The following is a 19,024-nucleotide window of genomic DNA, read 5'->3' as shown; positions in this document are numbered from 1 at the left end:
GCTCAGGGGTGCTCCACGGGGGATCGCAGGGTCCACCGCCCTCGGTGCCCTGAGGCACCGCCATCCCGCAGTCCCACAGGGACCCTCAGTGCCATCACAGGGCCGGGGTTCTTGGTCCTGTAGCCTTTCAGCTACTCCAGGTTACTTCACGCACCCTCGGGGCTTCACCCAGCCTGACTGAGTGGGAAGTAAAGATACAGACGTTTACATCTCAGGGGTGGGTTCTGCTTGTAATAAAACTGTTTTTGTGAATCATCTGTGTGGATATTAAAAGAAAGCGAGCTTGAGGCTGCCTTGGGGTTCTGCCTAGATTCTCTTGTATTTAAATCATGAAAGGACTGATAATTAGGGCGGTGCCTGGAAGGGACTTAAAAGAAAGAATGAAACTCAGAAGTTCCGTATTTATAAACAAACGTCACAGTGCTGCTCAACAAAAGAAAAATGCTTGCAGAGCTGTGCTGCTGCTGCTGCTGGGCTCTCGGTTCAAAAAGGAAAATCAATAAAAAATCGTTTGGGGCACTAACTTGGAAAGCTCAGCACTCAGAACATGTTTGAAAACCGGTCTGACATGACGAACGTTTGTTTCTACTTGCACACAACTGACGGTCCCAGGGACAGGTGTTAGAAGGTAGTCTGGCCAGTATTTACTAGGCTCAGATTCCAGTAAACAGAGATGTCGAGTCAAAATTACATATATACATTTGGGCGATGCTTCAGAAGTAAGGTCGGAATGATTCCTTCAAGAAAGCTGCAAATCCTAGTGCACATCCTTCCGTCGTTCATTTGAAAGGTGGTACTCTCTCACTTTAGGTAAGCTTGCTTACTGAGGAGTGAAAGCCGATCGCTGCTTGTCCTGAACGCCCAGTGAGCTTTGCTCCTCCCGTTTCACTTTGTGCTGTCGCGTCTCAAAATCACATTTTGGTTTCATTTTAGTTCAGAGATTCATTCAGTAATGAATTTGTAGGCAGCCACAATGGGCAAGGTCAGTAATTTTTTTAAATATAGTGGTTCTATTTTTAATCTTTCAGGAGCCTCCATAGTGTCCCTGTGCTGGCTGTGCCAGTTTACGTTCCCACCGACAGCGCAGGAGGGTCCCTTTCCTCCACACCCTTGCCATCACGTGTTATGTTTTGTCTTTTTGATAATAGCCATTCTGACAGGTGGGGGGTGATATCTCGCTGTGGTTTTCATCTGCATTTCCCTGCTGATTAGCGATGTTAAACATCTTTTCATCTCCCTGCTGGACATCTGATGTCTTCTCGGGAAAAATGTCTGTTCAGATCCTCTGCTCATTTTTAAATCCAAGTTGTTTGTTTGTTTGTTTTGTTTTCTTAATATTCCACTGTGTAAGGCCCTTGTATGTGTTGACCATTCTGGGAGGAGGATCTGGAAGTGCTACCACAGTTGTCTGAGGTGAGCAAGTCCGCCCGGGGGGAAGCAGCGGCGGCAGCAGCCCCGGTCTGCCGCGGCCTCCGGCTCTGCCCACGTCTGCTCGGGGGGCGCACGGCATGCCTCCCGGGCGCTGGGGGTGCGGAGAGCCGCTGGCGGGGGTGGCACAGGCAAGCACTCTTCCTTATTATTGAGTGTTTTTATCGTGAAGAGGGGTTGGGCTTTGGCAGGTGCTTTCTTAGCGTGGCTGAGCTGGCGGTGCGCCTGCTCCCCTTGCGTGTACCTACCGCGTATTACGTGGTTGATCTCTGGGTGGTTGGTCCTTGCTGCTTCCCTGGGGCAAGTCCTGCTTGGTGCTGGTGTGCAGTCTTGTCCTGCACACTGGCTTCGATCTGCTTTTGCTTCTGTTGAGGGCTTTGCGTCTGTGTCTGTGAGGGATCTTGGTCTGTAGTTTCCTCTCCTCATGGTGCCTTTATCTGACTTTGGTATCAGGGTAACGTTGGCCTCATAGAGTGAGTTAGAAAGTTCTTTTCTCGTCATTTTTGGGGAAGATTTTAAGAAGCATTGGTGTTAATTTTTCTTTAAATATCTGGTAGAATTCACAATGAAGTCCTCAGTCTCATTAATGGTGAATTTTACCTCATGTATATTTTACCACAATAAAAAAAAAATCAATCCAGTTTTAAAGATACGTATTTTTTCCTGTGCAAACAGAAAAACCTCATTTTCAAATACTGTTTTTATCAGTTATTGAAAGACAAACTGTGTAGTTTGAAGACTCAAGTCTCAGATGAAGAACAAGCACGTGATAAAGACCCACTCCTTTGCAGGTTCCCAGCGTCAGAGGGCCTGGTAGAACGTGGGCTGTAAAAATCCAGCTCTTGTTCTCTGGCCGACTCTGTGGCTCACCTGGAACGTGTACGTTGAGTGCTACCACAGATATTTGTGTTTAACCAGTTTAGATTAGCAAGACAAAGCTTACACTTCAGGGCTATATTCCGGCCTCAGTTAAGATTGCAAAGAGCGCTTTGTTAATATATTTTTTTAATTAAAGAATTTAGCTACAAATAGTCATCAGGTTTTAACTTTGTTCAGCAGGTATTCAACATGGTTTTTTTTGTTGGTGGTGGTGGTGAAAGGGCACAGAAAGCAATGCATTGATCTGTAGTTTACTTGAAAGAAATATGAAAGTCAAAGATAAAATATTTTACTGAAAATCACTAGAAAATGTTTAGGGCACAACGCTGTAAACTGACTACACTTCAATTTAAAAAATACATTGTGAAAAGAAATTTTTTAAAGAAAACCTCTAGCTCGTATGTTTAACTTCCAGAACTAATTATTAATTAAATTGCATGTACAGTGGGTGGGGGAGGGAGCTCCGTGGTAGAGCACATGCTTAGCATGCACGAGGTCCTGGGTTCAGTCCCCAGAACCTCCATTCAAATCAGTCAACCAACCAACCAACCAGCCAACCTAGTTACCTCCCCCCACCAAAAAATAAAAAATAACTGAAAAAAAAGTTAAAAAGAATGGTTCACATGGTAAATCTTTTGAAATTTGCATGTGCCAAGACATGGGTATCCTGTTAAGCGCTCACATTTCCAGTTATGTTGGACTTTCCGAGTGTCGCACAGCATGAGCCCTGCTGTAGAATTTTCTTGTGCTGAGCTAATGCTGATGGAGTCACAGGGCGTTACTGAACTCTCACGTGGAAGGCCAGGCAGAAAGCGTCGTTAGTTCACTCACAGCCGGCCCTCCCCTCCTCTTGTTTACTTGACAGCTCATCTAGTCATACCACACAGACCTTAAAAATAACATTTAAAAAACAAAGTCAAGGATCCAGATGTTCTTTTTCACTGCAATAAAATGCAATAGCCTCTTCAATCTTGGGGGTAACGGGTTCAATTTGTGAAGCCATCTTTATGTTTTAAATTAGGTCAAGTTACATTGTGTATGTTAGCTAATTGATTAGAACTTACCGGTCTGTACAAAATTGGAATCAGCAGTCCTTCACACTGTAGTACATTTTCGCTGTAAACAGTTGGAAAGAGCGTAGCATAGTTTATTTTTAAGAGCATAAATTTTAGAGTCAGTCAAACCAGGCTCAAATCTAGATTCAACCACCTGATGGTGGTTTAAATGAAAAATTATTTATAGATTTGTACAGACCTCTTCATCTGTAAAACCCTTGCTGTGGAGGATTATTATGACATTTCAAAAGTGGGTAGCAAGGGGCCAGCACTCTGCAGGTGTTTGGTATTTGGGATCTGTGATAGTGCTGGTGATAATCCGGATGACTTTCTACCAAAAATACTCATGAGCTGCTGTGGTTAGCAGATCTCTAAACACGCACATCACTTTCTCCATGTCTCTGAGTGGTTTTGGGTGGGGGTAAAAACGTACGATTAATGTGCCTAGTTTGATAAAATGATAGGAATGTAATTTAATTGTTTCCTATACCCAGTTCCCCTCATGGTCAGTTTCTGAAATTGACACCCGGCAGCTTTCCTTGGAGGATGTGATGGACATCCCCTTTTCTGGCTTCTTTGGTAATTCATTATAAATCAGTCATTGCTATGTGTGTGTTGATAACTAAGGTTACGTTTGGTGTATAACGACTAAAGGAAGATCCCTCTGCGATGAGTCTGTGGAGCGCTGACCCACAGTGGCAGGAGAGAACTAAATTCTTGTTTCATACTCAGAGTTTACATTTGGTGATCTTCAAGGCTTGTGTGTTGATAAATCTGAGAAACCCTTGCTTTTTGACCCTTAGTCAGAAATTAACGTTGCATAAAGTGAGTGCCTGCAGGTGAAACTGTTTGCCCCAGCTGTTTGCATCTGCACTGTCACCAGCTACACAGCCAGAGGCGGAGGGCACAAGGCAAACCTGTCGCTGGCATGATCTCGTCTCATCGATGGGAGTATTCCTCGTTAAGCCTTGGGAAATACTTGGGGTTTTCCAGTTTCTTTCACAGACATTCATTCACTTCATCATTTATTAAATATTCACTGGGCACCAGCTGCATGCCAGGACCTTTCATGTGTGTTATCAGTACTGACAAGCATCCTTGCCCTTGTGGGTGTCAGTTTCAGAGACTGACAGGCCTGCGGTCGGGAGGCCCGGGGTGTCTCTGTGGCCCAGCCGGCTTCTCCCCACAGAGATGAGCCACATTTTGCTCACCATTACCTGGCAGATGTTTTACCTGCATCCCTCTGACAGTGTCCATTAGAAAGGATGCAGATGCGAGATTCCCATTCTCAAGCTGCTCCGTGTCACTGTGTAACCTTGAGCCAGTCACTCAGAGCCTGGGCTTTCTCATCTATAAAATGAGAGTGGTCAGCGGACTTCCGCGCCGTCGTCAGGAGGGTGGAGTCACCGGCGGTGTGTCAGCAGCGTCAGATGTGGGAAAGCACACAGAGGTCAGCTCCAGGCCGCAGGTGGTCTTCTCAGACTCTCCCGTGACCCGTCAGAGCCGCCACACTAATCCCCCCGAAATGCGCGTCTTTCCAGCCGTGGCTGAAACCTCTTTAGAGGCTGAGATGTGAGGAGGGCGTCTCTGTTTAGATTCCCACAGGGACAGGCAGGCTTTATGGAAGTCTTGCCTGGCTTTGCAGGTGACTTCTGTTTTCCTCATGTGTTCACGCATCATGCCTTGTAGGACCGAGACGTCTTACTCATAACACTCAGTACTTATCGTCCAATGGAGCTGAGCCCCTAAGGAAATGTACAGTAAGAAACTGAACCCATGTAAAGTATGTCTTGCAACATGAGTTTTAAGCTAAGAAACAGCTCTCATTCTGAAGTCAATTGCCAAAGGGTAGAGCTGAGATTATAGTGCAATTTAATAACTTAATTGGTTAGGGTGAGACATGCCTTTGTATTCCAGAGAAGTTAAAACTTTCCAAAGAATGTGGGTATTCTTATTACAGACTCCTCAGAAGTACTGTCAGAATCCCAGCAGGGTTAGGGTAAGATTCCCTGTCGGCAGGCAGTGTGCGTGGTGAGCTGCGGTCAGGGAGGTTTAGTCAGGGTGGCGGGTGGAAGGAATCTTTAATCTCAGTATCATGACAGCAGCCTCAGGTCAGAAAAACAATCTGTTTTTGTCTTTTTATTTATTTTTTATTGAAGTATAGTTGGTTTCCAATGTTGTGTTAATTTCTGGTGTATAGCATAATGTTTCAGTTACACATATATTATATATTCCTTTTCATATTCTTTTTCATTATAGGCCATTATAGGCCATTACAAGGCATTGGATATAGTTTCCCGTGCTGTACAGTAGGACCTTGTTGTTTATGTATTTTATATATAGTAGTGTGTGTCTGCAAATCCCAAACTCCCGATTTATCCCTCCACCTCTCCCCTTTCCCCCTTGGTAACCATGTTTGTTTTCTATGTCTGTGAGTCTTTTTCTGTTTTGTAAATAAGTTCATTTGTGTCCCTTTTTTTTTTTTTAGATTCCACATATAAGTGATATCATATGGTATTTGTCTTTCTCTGCCTGACTTACTTTACTCAGTTAGTATGACAATCTCTAGGTCCATCCATGTTGCTGTAAATAGCATTATTTCATTCTTTTTATGGCTGAGTAGTATTCCATTGTATAACTACACCACAACTTCTTTATCCAGTCATCTGTGGATGGACACTTAGGTTGCTTCCACACCTTGACTGTTATAAATAGTGCTGCTGTGAACACTGGGGTGCATGTATCTTTTTGAATTAAAGTTCCCTGTGGATATATGTCCAGAAGTGGTACTACTGGATCATAGGGTAAGTCTATTTTTAGTTTTTTGAGGAATCTCCATACTGTTCTCCATAGTGCCTGTACCAAACTACATTCCCACCAACAGTGTAGGAGTGTTCCCTTTTCTCCACACATTCTCCAGCATTTATCGTTCATGGACTTTTAAATGATGGCGATTCTGACTGGTGTGAGGTGATACCTCACTGTAGTTTTGATTTGCATTTCTCTGATAATTAGCGATGTTGAGCACTTTTTCATGTGCCTTTTGGCCATTAAAACAAAGTTTGTAGTAGATAAATCCTTTTCTGAACCACAGCTTGGTAGGGTAGAAGCCACTTCATTCAGCTAGCCCCTCTCCCTCCCCTCTGTTTTTACTGCTCAAGTCAAAAAAAAATGATAAGAAAATAGGCTTTTATCAGGAACTTATATGAATGAATTTCTGGGGTTGTTTTCAAGTCAAATGATAGCCCAGTCTCCCAAAGCTTCTGTAATTCTTCCTCATTGCTTATATGACAGATTTAACAATGATGAGCCCATTTCCTATTTTTTAAAAATGGTGTGTGGTGTAAGTGTTGTCATAACTTGTCTGTATCACCAAGAAGCAAGACCTGGCTTCCAGAGCCGCACTTCCCACGGGGGCCCTCGGGGGGGTGTTTGCGTTAACAAGATGCCTTTTCTTACATCGGCATCAAAAACTGAGGGATGAGACTTCTGTGTTTCTCCTGTTCATCTTCAGATGCTCCTGCCTGGGAAATGCATAGAAAGTGAGTTTTTTTGATGTAATTACCTTTAAATTTGATGTTCTTACCACAACTCGATAGCATTGAAATCACAGTATTGGTGCCCTACCTTGGAAAGATGTGTTAACAAGACTTTTAATTGGCTTAAATTCTGAGTCACAAACTACCAAATTAAAAAACATAATCCCCATTTGGGGGCATTTCAGCTCATGTATAAGTTAGAAACAGTTCCTTTTATCTGAAGGCAGGTAAGTGGACTAATCCATTTTAGAAGCATTTTAAACAATAAGAACTTAAAAGACTCTAATCATCATCTACTTTCGCCTGAATTCCTGATTCTCCGTAGGGTTTTCTGAATAGCCAGTACTACGCTGATTGACGAGTTCAACGTACTAGTGAGCATGGCTCGGGACTTTGAGAGCTTCGACTCCAAAGATGCATTCTGTCTCATTTTGATGACAGTTTTGCTGAAGCCCTATATTGAGTAGAGCTTGGCTATTTGGTGGGACGTTGAAGCAAACAGGCCTGATCTCACTCAGAAGTAAACCGCTGTCTCACAAGTGTGAGGGAGACGTCAGTTTCCCGCACTTCACCGCTCGGTCAGAATAGGGAATCCTTAAACATTCCCCAGATCAGTAGCTCACGAGTAACTTTCGTTAGATATGAATTCCTCTTCACGCGTTCACTGTCAGTGTTTGCACAGCTGTGTGTGTGTTGGCACATCCTCCTGTGAATCTGGCCACCAACGGGGGCTGTATCAGGTTTAGATTTAATCTCTGTTGGGTCGAAGATGTGATCTGTTCAACGTACTCTATGCGGAAGCCTTAATAGGTGCTCTTTGGTTATTACAGTATGTCTGCATAGCTGGAAGTGATAAAATATGTTTTTGAATATTAAGCATGATTACAAGCAAATAACCCTTTACAGCGTGTGGCTGGATTATGAGTCCTGTTCACCCAGACCCAAGGCATGTGGCTATGTGCCTTCCTGAGGCAATGAGAAACTTGTACCAGGGTGTCGCGGGCCCACTGAGCTCAGATATGCCAGACTCAACATCCCAAAGCCAAGGCGTCTGCTGTCCTGTTTTTATGATTCAATGAGCTTGTCTCTGGGTCTAGCCCGAGGTGTCACACAGTGGAAACCAGGCTGCTGGGTTAGGGCTGGGTGTGGGGCGCGTGCACCAGGGACGGGGAGGAAGTGCCAGGTGGCCGTAGGTGCCGTGCGGCGCAGATGCAGATACACACCTCTGCTCCAGAGCTGCCGGGCCCTTCATGATCGCCCGGAGCCGCACGGGTGGGCAGTTGGGCTTTGAGATGTACTCAGTCCACACTGAGATGTGCTGTCAACATGAGGTCACACTGGACTTGGAAATTTTTGTATGGACTGGAGGATGCAAAATATGCCAATACGAATTTTTATGTTGAGTACATGTTGAAATGGTAATATTTTAAGATATAGTGGGTTAAGAAAATAGATTGACTTTACCTCGTTTTTCTTCCTTTTTCAACAAGGCTTGTAGGTAAATGAAAATCTTGTGGGAGGCACACCTGCTTCCATCGGGCAGCAGTGGTCGGGGGGGACCTCAGCAGAGGGGGCTCCCTGGATCTGTGCCGAGAGCCCCGAGCCACTGAGGGGCAGCTGCTGATGGGGATAGGGCCTTGCTGCCTCTAGTCAGGTCTCAGTGCCTCTCACGTCCCTTAGAGGTCGGTTAAACAGGACACAGTGTGTCTCCACAGAACACAGACTTCTGGTCTAAATGCCTTTGTTTATCCTGGAGCCCTGAAGTGCTCATGAAAGTGCTCATTATGGTCACCACCACACTGACAGCCAGCGACCCTCCAGGGCTGAGTGCAGGGCCTATCCTGGGTCTCTACTCATTCACTCAGTTCACGCTCTCCCCGCCGGCGAGAAGGGGAGACTGGCACTGTCATGACCTCTGCTCGGGCAGATGTGGGCACGAGGCTCAGGGAGGCTACGTCATTGGCTCAGGGTCCCCAGGCCGGAGGTTGACCCAGGCGGCGGGATGCCAGAATCCCTGCCCTTAAACACGATGCAGCACCACCCTCCAAAATAGACCCTTTCTCTTGACGCTTTCTTCACACACGCCTGCTTCCCCCTCGTGTGACAACGGTGTGAGTTATTTTGTCTACAAAACTTAGATGTTGTTCAGTAATGTCATAGCTAAGGCATTCAGAAACGGTTACTGTCTCGTGGTCAGGCCGAGAAAGACAGATATTGTATGTTATCACTTACATGTGGAATCGAAAAAAAAGGATACAAATCTTAGTTACAAACCAAAAACAGACTTACGGACATAGAAAACAAGCTATGATTACCAAAGGGGAAAGGGTGGGAGGGATAAATTAGGAGTTTGGGATTAGCAGATACACACTACTGTATATAAAAGAGATAAACAACAGGGGCCTACTGCACAGCACAGGGAACTGTATTCAATATCTTGTAATAACATACAATGAAAAAGAATTTTGAACAAAAAATGTATGTGTATAATATATGTATAACTGAATCACTGTGCTGTACAGCTGAAGCTAACACTGTAAATCAGCTACACTTCAATTAAAAAAAAATGTTTACTTGGGGAGGGTACAGCTCAGTGGTAGAGCACATGCTTAGCATGCACAAGGTCCTGGGCTCAACCCCCAGTGCCTCCACTAAAATAAATAACTAAATAAATAAACCTAATTACTACCCACCCCAAAAGCCAAAACCAAAAAAAAGAAAGAAAGAAAAAACGTTTAGTGTCTCAAATTTGGGGACTAATATGAGGTTGTGAATGATCTGACTCCTTTGTTTTTTTCCTAAAATTGCCCCCTAAAGAATACCTTAGGCCAGTCTGCTTAAAAATGGAGATAGTCTGTTTCCAATTAAATGACAGATTTTAAGTGCTTGCTGTGTGCCCAACACTGCCAAGTGCTGGGGACACAAGAACCAGGGGACGGTTCCTGGCTCACAGACGGTCTGGTCCGGGGGCCCGACAGCCCCTTCCTGGCACACCTGGTCAGGGGTGCGTGTGGTGCGTGTCATGGGAACAGAGGGGAGGCACATGCGCAGGGTCTTGGGGCGCAGGGTCTTGGGGCGCAGGGTAAGGTGCGGTATTCCAGATCCCCCAAGAGGAGGGAGGGCTTGAGCCATCTCAGGACACCCCCTGGTTTCTGGGGTTTGACTCCCGTTGCACGAAGGCGGTGGCTGCCAGGGGCCCCGAGTTCAGTGTGGGCGTCTGTCTCCAGCTTGTGGAGCGCGTGCCGATTCCAGCCCTGTGGTTTTCAGGTAGCAGCAAGGTCAACCTGGTGAGGATCCCGTCCACGGCCTCCAGCCCGCGGGACACGGCCCTGGCCGCCGTGATCTGCAGCGCACTGGCCACTGTCCTGCTGGCCCTGCTCACCCTCTGTGTCATCTACTGTAAGCGGCAGTTCATGGAGAAAAAGCCCAGCTGTGAGTTCTGCGCGCCCTCCCCACCCACCCCCCCGCAGCCCCTGCACTAGGGCGTAGGGTGTTTATCATCATTGTCCCCGGCCCTCGTGTTCCACGAGCGCCCTAAGGCGGGAATCTTGCAGGCGTTGGGACAGAGCACACGTGATTAGACCTTCTGGGGACCTGGTCCCAGAGAGGCGCTGGGAGTGGACAAGGGCAGCACCACTTCATCGGGACCCGAAGAGGCAGGGGCGCCCCCGCCCCTCGCAAAACACAGCTCCTGCGTGGTTCTGGCAACACAGCTACTCTGCGTCTTGAGTTTTCTTGACAGATTGTGTCATATTTGTGCCTCTGTGTAAGAAGTCTTTTTAAATGTGAATGACAGCTGTCCTGTCCTTTTAAAATGCAAGAGCTGGGGCAGTGCCGGTCACCCTGTGATGCTCTCAGGCTCATCTGGGGAACTTGTCTCGCTGACCCACCTCTTGCCTCCCGCAGGGTCTCTGAGGACACAGGACCCGCGGTACCAGGGCTCTGAACTGTCCTGTTTTGACAGACCTCGGCTCAGCACCTCCGCTCCCCGTGTGTGTTGTCAGTGCCACCGGGACTCCCCTGCGACCTGCGGTAAGTTCAGCGCTTGGGGTCCGTTAGGAATGGGAGGAACCCAGACACCAGCGCTGCAAAGAATTGCTCCTGCTTGGTGTTCTAGTCAAAGCTGATCTGGGGGAGGGTAGAGCTCAGGGGTGGAGTGTGTGCTTAGCATGCACAAAGTCCTGGGTTCAACCCCCAGCACCTCCATTTACAAATAAATAAACCTAATTACTGCCTCCCAAAACCCCCCAAAAAAGACAGTGTAGGAAGCTAATCTGGTTCGGTCATTGTCCCCTGTCCCCTGATGTTCGTGGCGTTTTGCATCTCTTAACTATTAAACAGAAAATAAGCACCTCATTAAAGGTCTAGAATTTCTCAGTAACTTTCTAAGCACGTTTGTCTTTATGGTCTTGGGTTGACTGATCTAAAATCATGTGAACCTTTGGTAGAGCAGTAGTTTGTGTCCCTTCTTGTCTGGTGGCGTCACACGTGAGTGTGGACGTGGCAATCTTAGTGTCTTTTCGGATTCCTACAGGACGGATGAGGGAGATTTATGGCAGGGTTTTCCACAAACCGTAATTGCCTGTGGGCTTATGGACAGAAATGAAAGTTTAGGGAGGTACAGGCAGACCTCGGCGAGGCTGCGGGTCCGCTTCCAGACCGCCGCAGTAAAGCGAATGTTGCAGGAAAGCAAGTCACGTGACAGTTCTGGTTTTCCAGTGCATATGAAAGTTATGTTTACGCTGTACTGCAGTCCACTGAGGGTGCAGCAGCGTTATGTCTGAAAAAACAGTGGACCCACCTTAATTCAAAAATATTGCTGGAAAACGCTGACCATCACCTGGGCCTTCAGCGAGTCAGAGTGGTGACATCAAAGACCACTGAGTACGAATCCTCATAACAAACACAGCAATAATGAAAAGTCTGAAGTACTGTGAAAATTACCAAAATGTGACAGTCAGACACTAAGTGAGCAAGTCCTGTTGGGAAAATGGTGCCGATAGACTTGCTCGATGCAGCGTTGCCCTAGCCTTCAGTCTGTGGAAAAGCGGCATCTGTGAAGCACAGCAAAGAGGGGTCTGCCTGTAATTCGATGGACTTTGGCTTCTAATGTGGGCAAAACAGGCAAAGCTGACACCAGCTTTCTTTGCCATTTCTGTATATTCACCAACACGAGGCTCCCGCACTTACGCGCCCCGCCCCGGCCCCAGGACCTCACCCTGCAAAGCAGGCTCCCTGTCCCCGTGGCGTGTGCGGAAGTCCGCCCCCCCCCCCGCCGCCGCCCGCACGCTGTGGTCCCCTCCGCATCTTTGGGTGACATACTCACAGCGCCATTTTGTCTCCTTTAACCATTCTTTATGTTAAATGTTTCCCAGTTCGAGTGCTTATCCTCCTGGAACTGTCTGAGCTTTCTTTTCAAGAAATTGAAGGATTCCTCTTTTAAATCTGATACTTAATGTGTGGGCTACGGCATTTTCAACGTAATTATTTCTCTATCGACCATTACTATCTCTTGCTTTAGAGGTAAAAATGAAATATCGGACCTCCAGTGGTGTGTGTGGGTGTGTTTTTGCTTTTGCCTGCAGAGATAATAGACTCAGATTGTCATTCTAAGTGAAGTAAGCCAGAAAGAGAAAGAAAATAGCATATGATATCACTCATATGTGGACTCTAAAAAAGAAGACACAAACAGACTCACAGACATGGAGAACAAATTTATGGTTACACGGGGGGAAAAGGGTGGGAAGGGACAAATTGGGAGTTAGAAAGTTGCACCTCTTGGGAAGTGATGGAAATGTTAGGAAACACAATAACGTTACTTAAAATTTTCTAATTGAATTAAAATTTAAAAAAATAGACTCAGCTCCTGAGAAGATGATCGTCGGGATTGTCACCTGACAGCACCTCGGTGATTCTCAGGATGGGCCAAGCGTTGTGATTTCTACACGCTGAGCGTGGCACTGACACCAGATCAGAGTTAGCAAGTTTATTGCTTAAGAGCGAAACTCAAGCTTTAAGTGTGATCACATCCAGCTTTGTGCAAACTGCCTCGTTGTAACTTCTCTCCGAAAAGGAAGAGTAAAACAGGTGGCTTTGTTGCAGGCCCTCTTAACAGAAGGGAGAGACTGGACAGAACTCGCCCTGCTGCCGCCCGGGTTCGGGCTGCTCATCATGTGAATTGCCTCCCCCTCGATGGCAGTGCCTTTCCCTTCTAGCTTTTTATTGTGACTTGATTTCAGACTTAGAAAAATGTTGAAACAGTAGGAGAAAGAATTCCCACATACCCCTTACCCAGCTCCCCCAGCACTGACATTTACCTCATTTCCACATTTGCTGTATCGTTCTTACCTCTTTCTAAGTGTGGTGGGCCCTTGAGCAACGCCGGGGTTAGGGGCGCCCACCCAGCGCACAAAAATCCACGTGTGACTTACGGTTGACTGTGTATTCACGGCTTCTCCGTGTTTACGGCTTCTGTATCCATGGTTCCGCGTCCAGAGAGTCATAAAATCTTCGAATAAGTGGACCCACACAGCTCAACTCTGTGTTGTTCAAGGGCCAGCTGTGTATTTTACTTGTGTACACACACACACACACACACACACTTTTTTGTTTCCATTTAAAGATCGGTTGCAGACATGATGTCCCTTTACCCTTAATACTTCAGTGTTTTTTTCTGAGAACAAGAACGTTCTCTTACACAACAGTGTGATTGCTAAGATCAGGAAATTAGCATTAAGCCAGTGCTTTTATATCATCTACGGAGCATATTCAGATTTTTTTAATTGTCCCAGCAGCGTCCTCCATAGCAAAAGGAAATCCCATGTGACACAGTTGCACTTGGTTGTCAGCTCTCTTCATGGTCTTCAGTTTGGATAGTTCCTCTGCCTTTCTTTGCATTTCATGACCTAATGTTTTTGATGAGCCGAGGCCAGTAATTAAGCACACCCATATTGTATGTCACATCACCGCTGCCATCTCCAGAACTGAAACTCTGTCCCCATGAAACACTGACTCCCCATCCTCCTGGCCCCCCCGCCCTGACACCCCGCATCCTACTCTCCCTCTCCAGGAAACTGGCTCCTCCAGGCCCTTCATGGGAGTGGTTCATCGTTTTTTAAAATAAGAAAAAAAGAAAAAAAATTAAACCTCATACCCCCTTCTCCCAAAAAATTCACCCAAAAGGGAACAGCTCAGTTGTCAAGAGCAATGTTGAACTAAAAGTGTGCTTCCTGGCCCTGCCGGCTTTCCTAGGGCCTGTCCACCTGACCGCATCCGGGTGCTGTGACGGGGTCTGCATCGTCGGCCGGGAGACCCCTGGGTGTAGGGTGCATTCCAAGGCTGCTCACCAGGAGAGGTAACTGGGCGGGTTTAGTCCATATGATTTCATATTCCCTCATGCAAATAGACATTCTACTCATTTACCAATTTTCATGTGAAACTCTGGGGACATCACTTTTTTAGTATTATCAATGACATTCTGGACCTTGTAGGGGTTGGGGGGACCTTTGGCAAGAATTAGGTAAGTCTTTCAGGGCTACTGATAACCAGTGCAACATTCTTATACTTTATGTTCCATTAATTTTACTTATATTCGTAATTTGTGACACTTCTGTCACCTGCAAGTAATTTTTTAGCATGTCACGTACTCTGAGAATTTTAGAACAGCAATGAAAGAAACTCAGTTAAGCCCCAGGAATCTGCCTGTTTTAGACCCTGGATTAAATATAACTCTGTTGATTAGAAGCAGGTATGAAAATTCAGTTTTAAAATAAGTGGAGTGTTAAGTTATTGTATGGAAGGAAGCAAATTTATAAGAAAGGAAGACTAGAGTTCTGACTTAGTAAATTGCTGTTCATTTCATCTAGAAGACCGGAAAGCGTGGCTGGAGTGTTGCTCTGTAGGAAGCTGCCCCCAGTAGAGCGCTTATAGCCCTTTCACACTTGTGTCCAGAAATGCGGGTCCGGGGGAGCTGACTGCCTTTCTTCGGGACTCTTTCAAGGTCCGTATGTGGCGAGTTCTCAGACGCCTGGCCTCTGATGCAAAATCCCAGCTGTGGTGACGACATCTCTTCTTGCGACTCTTACGCTGGACTCACTGGAGAAGATGTTCCTTCTCTCAGCCTGGAAGACGGAAGTCCATCATCCTTGGACCCCAGCGGGCGTCGGGGGCTGGTCGGCGAGGCTGCTCCAATTCCAGCTCACCTTGAAGACTTGACGGAGACGACTGATTTACCGAGACACAGCAACTCACTGCCAGAGCCGGTGCTGACCCAGGACGTGCTCTCGGCCAGAAGCCAGCGAGGTCAGGAGAGAGAGGACCCCCTAATCTGCCCGCCCACACATCCCACCAGGTGCAGCAGTGATGGGCTCCAGTGGGCACAGCGCTGACTTAGGGGGAGCAGGGGGAGCAGAGCTCTCGCCCCCCCAAAATGCTCCTGCGTAAATGAGGAGCATTTCCCTCGCGTACAGTAACACACAGGTGCCCATGCCTTTCCCCTCCTGAAGTGAGGTCGCTGCCCTCTTGTAATAAGGTCAGCTCGGACGGCTGCTCTCTGCTGAGGACGTTTGCTCCGTGAAGAGTGGGGTGTTCCAGGGAGGTCATTATAAGAGAAGGCTCGTTCCCAAACTCTAAACTTTCTCCAATAGTTTAACAAAAGTTTTCAATTGAAAGACATCTAAGAATGGCGTTAATCCCTATCCATCTGCGTTCTTTCAAAGAACCGACTGAAGAATCCTAAAATCTTTTCTGACAAGTACTTTAACAGAGTGCAACCCGGAAACAAGCTTTAAATGTTTGAGGTTGAAAATCAGCAAAAGCAGCATTTGTTGATACTGTTCGGGGTACATTTTCATCTTTTCAGAACCGTTTGGGCACACTGACTATAGGTTGTTAGCCAATCTTTATTTTGATTCTCAGAGTTACACGGGTCTCTGGATACTGGAACACTATTACCAGACACACACTTGTCCGCATGGTCTGCGCTCACGTGCGTGCCTAGTGGAGGTTTTGCGCTGTGTGTTTTCGCAGTCACAGCTCAGCTGCTTTAATTGGGAAGCTGTCATGTTCAAAGCTTTCCGTCTGTCACTCTTTCAGGAAGCCAGAAGGACTTGCTTCTTCCTGCAGTGAAGTGTCACATGGGGCCCCAAGGACACTCACTCCTCTGCGTGTGAATGGCGCACCGCCTGGACCTCGCTCGGCTTCTGGGGGCCAAGAGAAAATCTGAACCAAACCGATGGCGTTTTTCAGCCTTTCGCCCAGTGGCTTCTGAGCCAGACCAGCTGTATGCTGCAACCTCAAGGCACAGGCTCTGGGCCTGTGAACCTCTGCGTCTTTCCCGCACAGGGAACCGCTGTGCTCAGGCCGGACTTCACAGGCCGCTGGGCCTCGTCTGCAGCCTGCGAGCGAGTGTGTGCGCCTAACAAGGAGCACGAGTGCATTCCTGGTGGGCGCTCTCACAGGACTGCAGACCCGGAGGATACATGTGCATTTGCCTTTTCTTTCCAGAAATAATTTCGTACAGCCAATTATCCTGCTAGAAGTCAATGTCAGATTAGTTACCTTCACCTTTATGTCAGATGGGTTCAAAGTGGAGTGTCTACTGACTGAAGGTCACTTTTTCATCATCTAAATAATTAGCGTAGGAGGTGAGAATTGACCGCCTACAGCTGCCCGAGTCCTGGGCTTATTAGATGATATTAACGGTCCTAATCAGGAATCAGAAGAGACGTGATCTTTTCCAGAATGGACACTCCTCACCTCAGCCACTGTCTAGTAGCAGGAGGGGCCGGAGTCAGGGGATGTGGCTGGAAAAGGCAGACCAGCCCACCGTCACCCTGAGTTAAAGCCCCCGGACGCTTGCATCGTTGGTGAGCAGGTTCATGTGAAAGTCACGATAAGGGAGCAGCTGTTGCCTCCGTCCCTGTGACTGCGCTTTAAAGACCCAGAGCTTCTCTTTGATAGGAAAGTGGTATTTATAATTTCCTTTTATGTGCATCGAATTTTATCCTAAAGGCTTTAGAAAGGACAACACAGCAGGTTTCCCTGCTGCTGAAGCAGCACCGGGTGAGGTGTCTGTGAGACCACGCAGCATGTTAGAAGCAGAGGAAAAAGCCCAGCTCGTAGGCGGCGTTTAGGTGAACTGTGCGTAACTGCCGTGGCAGTTTGACTAGGGTTGTAGGCTTTCCTCGATCTCGTAAGCTTCGTCAGCACAGTAACTCCCATCTCAGCCAGAGGATGCTGGAGTTAACCGTCCAGTGCTTCTAGGAAGGCGTTCCATCCCTACCACCTTGGTGTTTCTGTGCTAGAAGTACCCTTAGCGCTACGACAGAAATAACCCAGCCGTGAACCAGGGGACAGCTCGTTTGCTCTTTCTGTGCCCTGGAGAGGAGTTACTAGAGCAGGGTTTATTGTCTTCCTGCTTGAACCTGCACGATCAGCTCTGGTGTTGTCTTTTAACTGATTACTCTTGGCTCCCTCCCATTTGCACTTAAAAAAGAAACAGACCTTTGAATGTACATGTATTAGAGAATGCACAGAAACTTTGTTTCCAAATTGCCCCCCCCACCCCGCCACGGTCAAATCAGTGTCTTCTACCTGACATTTAAACTGAGTGTGAGAAATCTGCCTTTCCTAGGACATTTTAACTTCCCTCTTATCACCCCACACTTTTCTTTCTTTGCAAGGCTTTGATGAAATCTCGCAAGGCCTCTTCCTTGTGCTGGAATTGTTCCTCCATCCACAGTTGAGGATTTGCTGTGCGGACACTGGCTTACCCGGGTTTGGTACATCGTGTGTGTGACCCCGTTCCTTTGACTGAAATAGGAAATTAACCAGAGCACTCATGGTAACGCCAAGCCTTTCGGGTCTACCTGGAACCCAGCCACAGTCGATTGACTTTTTCTTTTTTCTTTTCCTATTTTAGCGTAGAGCAGAGGTTCTTAAGCTCTGGTACTCACCAGCTCCTCTGAGACTTGCCTTTAGGAGCCTCATGTACAGCACTTCGGGTCTGACCACAGGTGTCCATGAAAACGCAGGTTCCTTGAGTGGCTTCGCCATAAATCACGTGGGGCCCGCCTTTGCAGTCTGCTCACTCTTGTTCGGGGGAGGGATGGTCCAGGTAGGCTAGCGCTGTGTTCCTTTTTGTAACCTGAGTATGTTTTCCGTATGTGTAGCCCTCATTAACTCCAAAGGCACATGCTTGCGGGATAAAGCTAAGGTTGATGGGGAATGAGACTTCAGCCCCAGATCCTAAAACATCACTTTGGATCTGTAGAGAACCACCTAGGGTTAAAAACTGATTTCCTGTGATACCGCACTTGAAAAGTCCTGGGTTATGTTTATCAAGATGGAGACATTGTACCACCACCTGCTACCGGAACACTCCGTGATGTTATAGTCTGTGCTCTTTGTAAATACTGGAGAAAACCATCCAGTTACCATTTCACATCATTAGAATAACCTGGGGCACTCAGGCTTGGCTGAGAGGGTGCTGGTGCCAGGAAGACCCCATCAGGCAATAACAGGGCTGGAGCGTGAGTCCCTGTGACTTTCAGCTCCGCAGAAACACGTCACCACGGATGCGACTAGTATTTGGAGAGCAACCGCGTAAAGGCATGGATTTCCTGATTTTGTGTATATGGAGCACATTTTTCAAATACAGGTTTTTTCTACTTTAGGTGAAGTATTACTGTTGCTAGGTTAAGCACTGTTGTCTGTGCTAGTACAAAAATAGGACAGGAGCATCTCCATCGTTGCTTTAGGGCAGTCAGATCGCACCAGTTTAGAGTGCGTCGTCACTGTTTTGCCTACTGGGACTTACGAATTTGTAAATTTTGGTTTTCTCACACAAACCGTTTTGTAAGACCTTTTTTTTTATTTGTGAATAAAATTGCTACCTGGTATTTTGATGAACACATCCGGCGAGAAAATGACCCACGGTGTGACTGCAGGCCTGTCGCCCCCCTGCTGTGCAGGGGGGTCTCCCTGCACTCCCGTCCCTCCCGCGTCCCTCTCTGAGCCTCAGACTTCAGGAGGGCGGCGTGGACTCCTTACAGCGCTCAGGCCCGTCCAGCTGCAGAAGAGTGTCGTGAGTCATCTGAGAAGCTTTGGTACCAAGATTTTGTC

The 19,024-nt window shown here is 47.0% G+C and overlaps 1 protein-coding gene across 3 annotated transcripts in view; it reads left to right on the top strand.

Annotated features, from left to right (window-relative positions):
- The window catches only part of TNFRSF19 (TNF receptor superfamily member 19), a 68,462-nt gene extending 49,661 nt beyond the window's left edge, over window positions 1-18,801 (top strand). For 2 of the 3 annotated variants that reach the window (XM_064493269.1, XM_031465746.2), the window contains exons 6-9: window positions 10,169-10,333; window positions 10,808-10,933; window positions 14,153-14,255; window positions 14,901-18,801. In XM_064493269.1, coding sequence (XP_064349339.1) covers window positions 10,169-10,333; window positions 10,808-10,933; window positions 14,153-14,255; window positions 14,901-15,288 — 782 coding nt within the window. In that variant the 3' untranslated portion in view covers window positions 15,289-18,801. The remainder of the gene's footprint in view (window positions 1-10,168; window positions 10,334-10,807; window positions 10,934-14,152; window positions 14,256-14,900) is intronic. The other variant, XM_010988748.3, reaches the window with a different exon arrangement.
- Window positions 18,802-19,024: the final 223 nt, after the last annotated feature.

Source organism: Camelus dromedarius, chromosome 13 (genome assembly GCF_036321535.1).
Source record: "Camelus dromedarius isolate mCamDro1 chromosome 13, mCamDro1.pat, whole genome shotgun sequence".
Lineage (NCBI taxonomy): Eukaryota > Metazoa > Chordata > Mammalia > Artiodactyla > Camelidae > Camelus > Camelus dromedarius.
The sequence above is the reverse complement of the archived record's forward strand: the minus strand, read 5'-3'. Positions and strand labels throughout refer to the sequence as shown.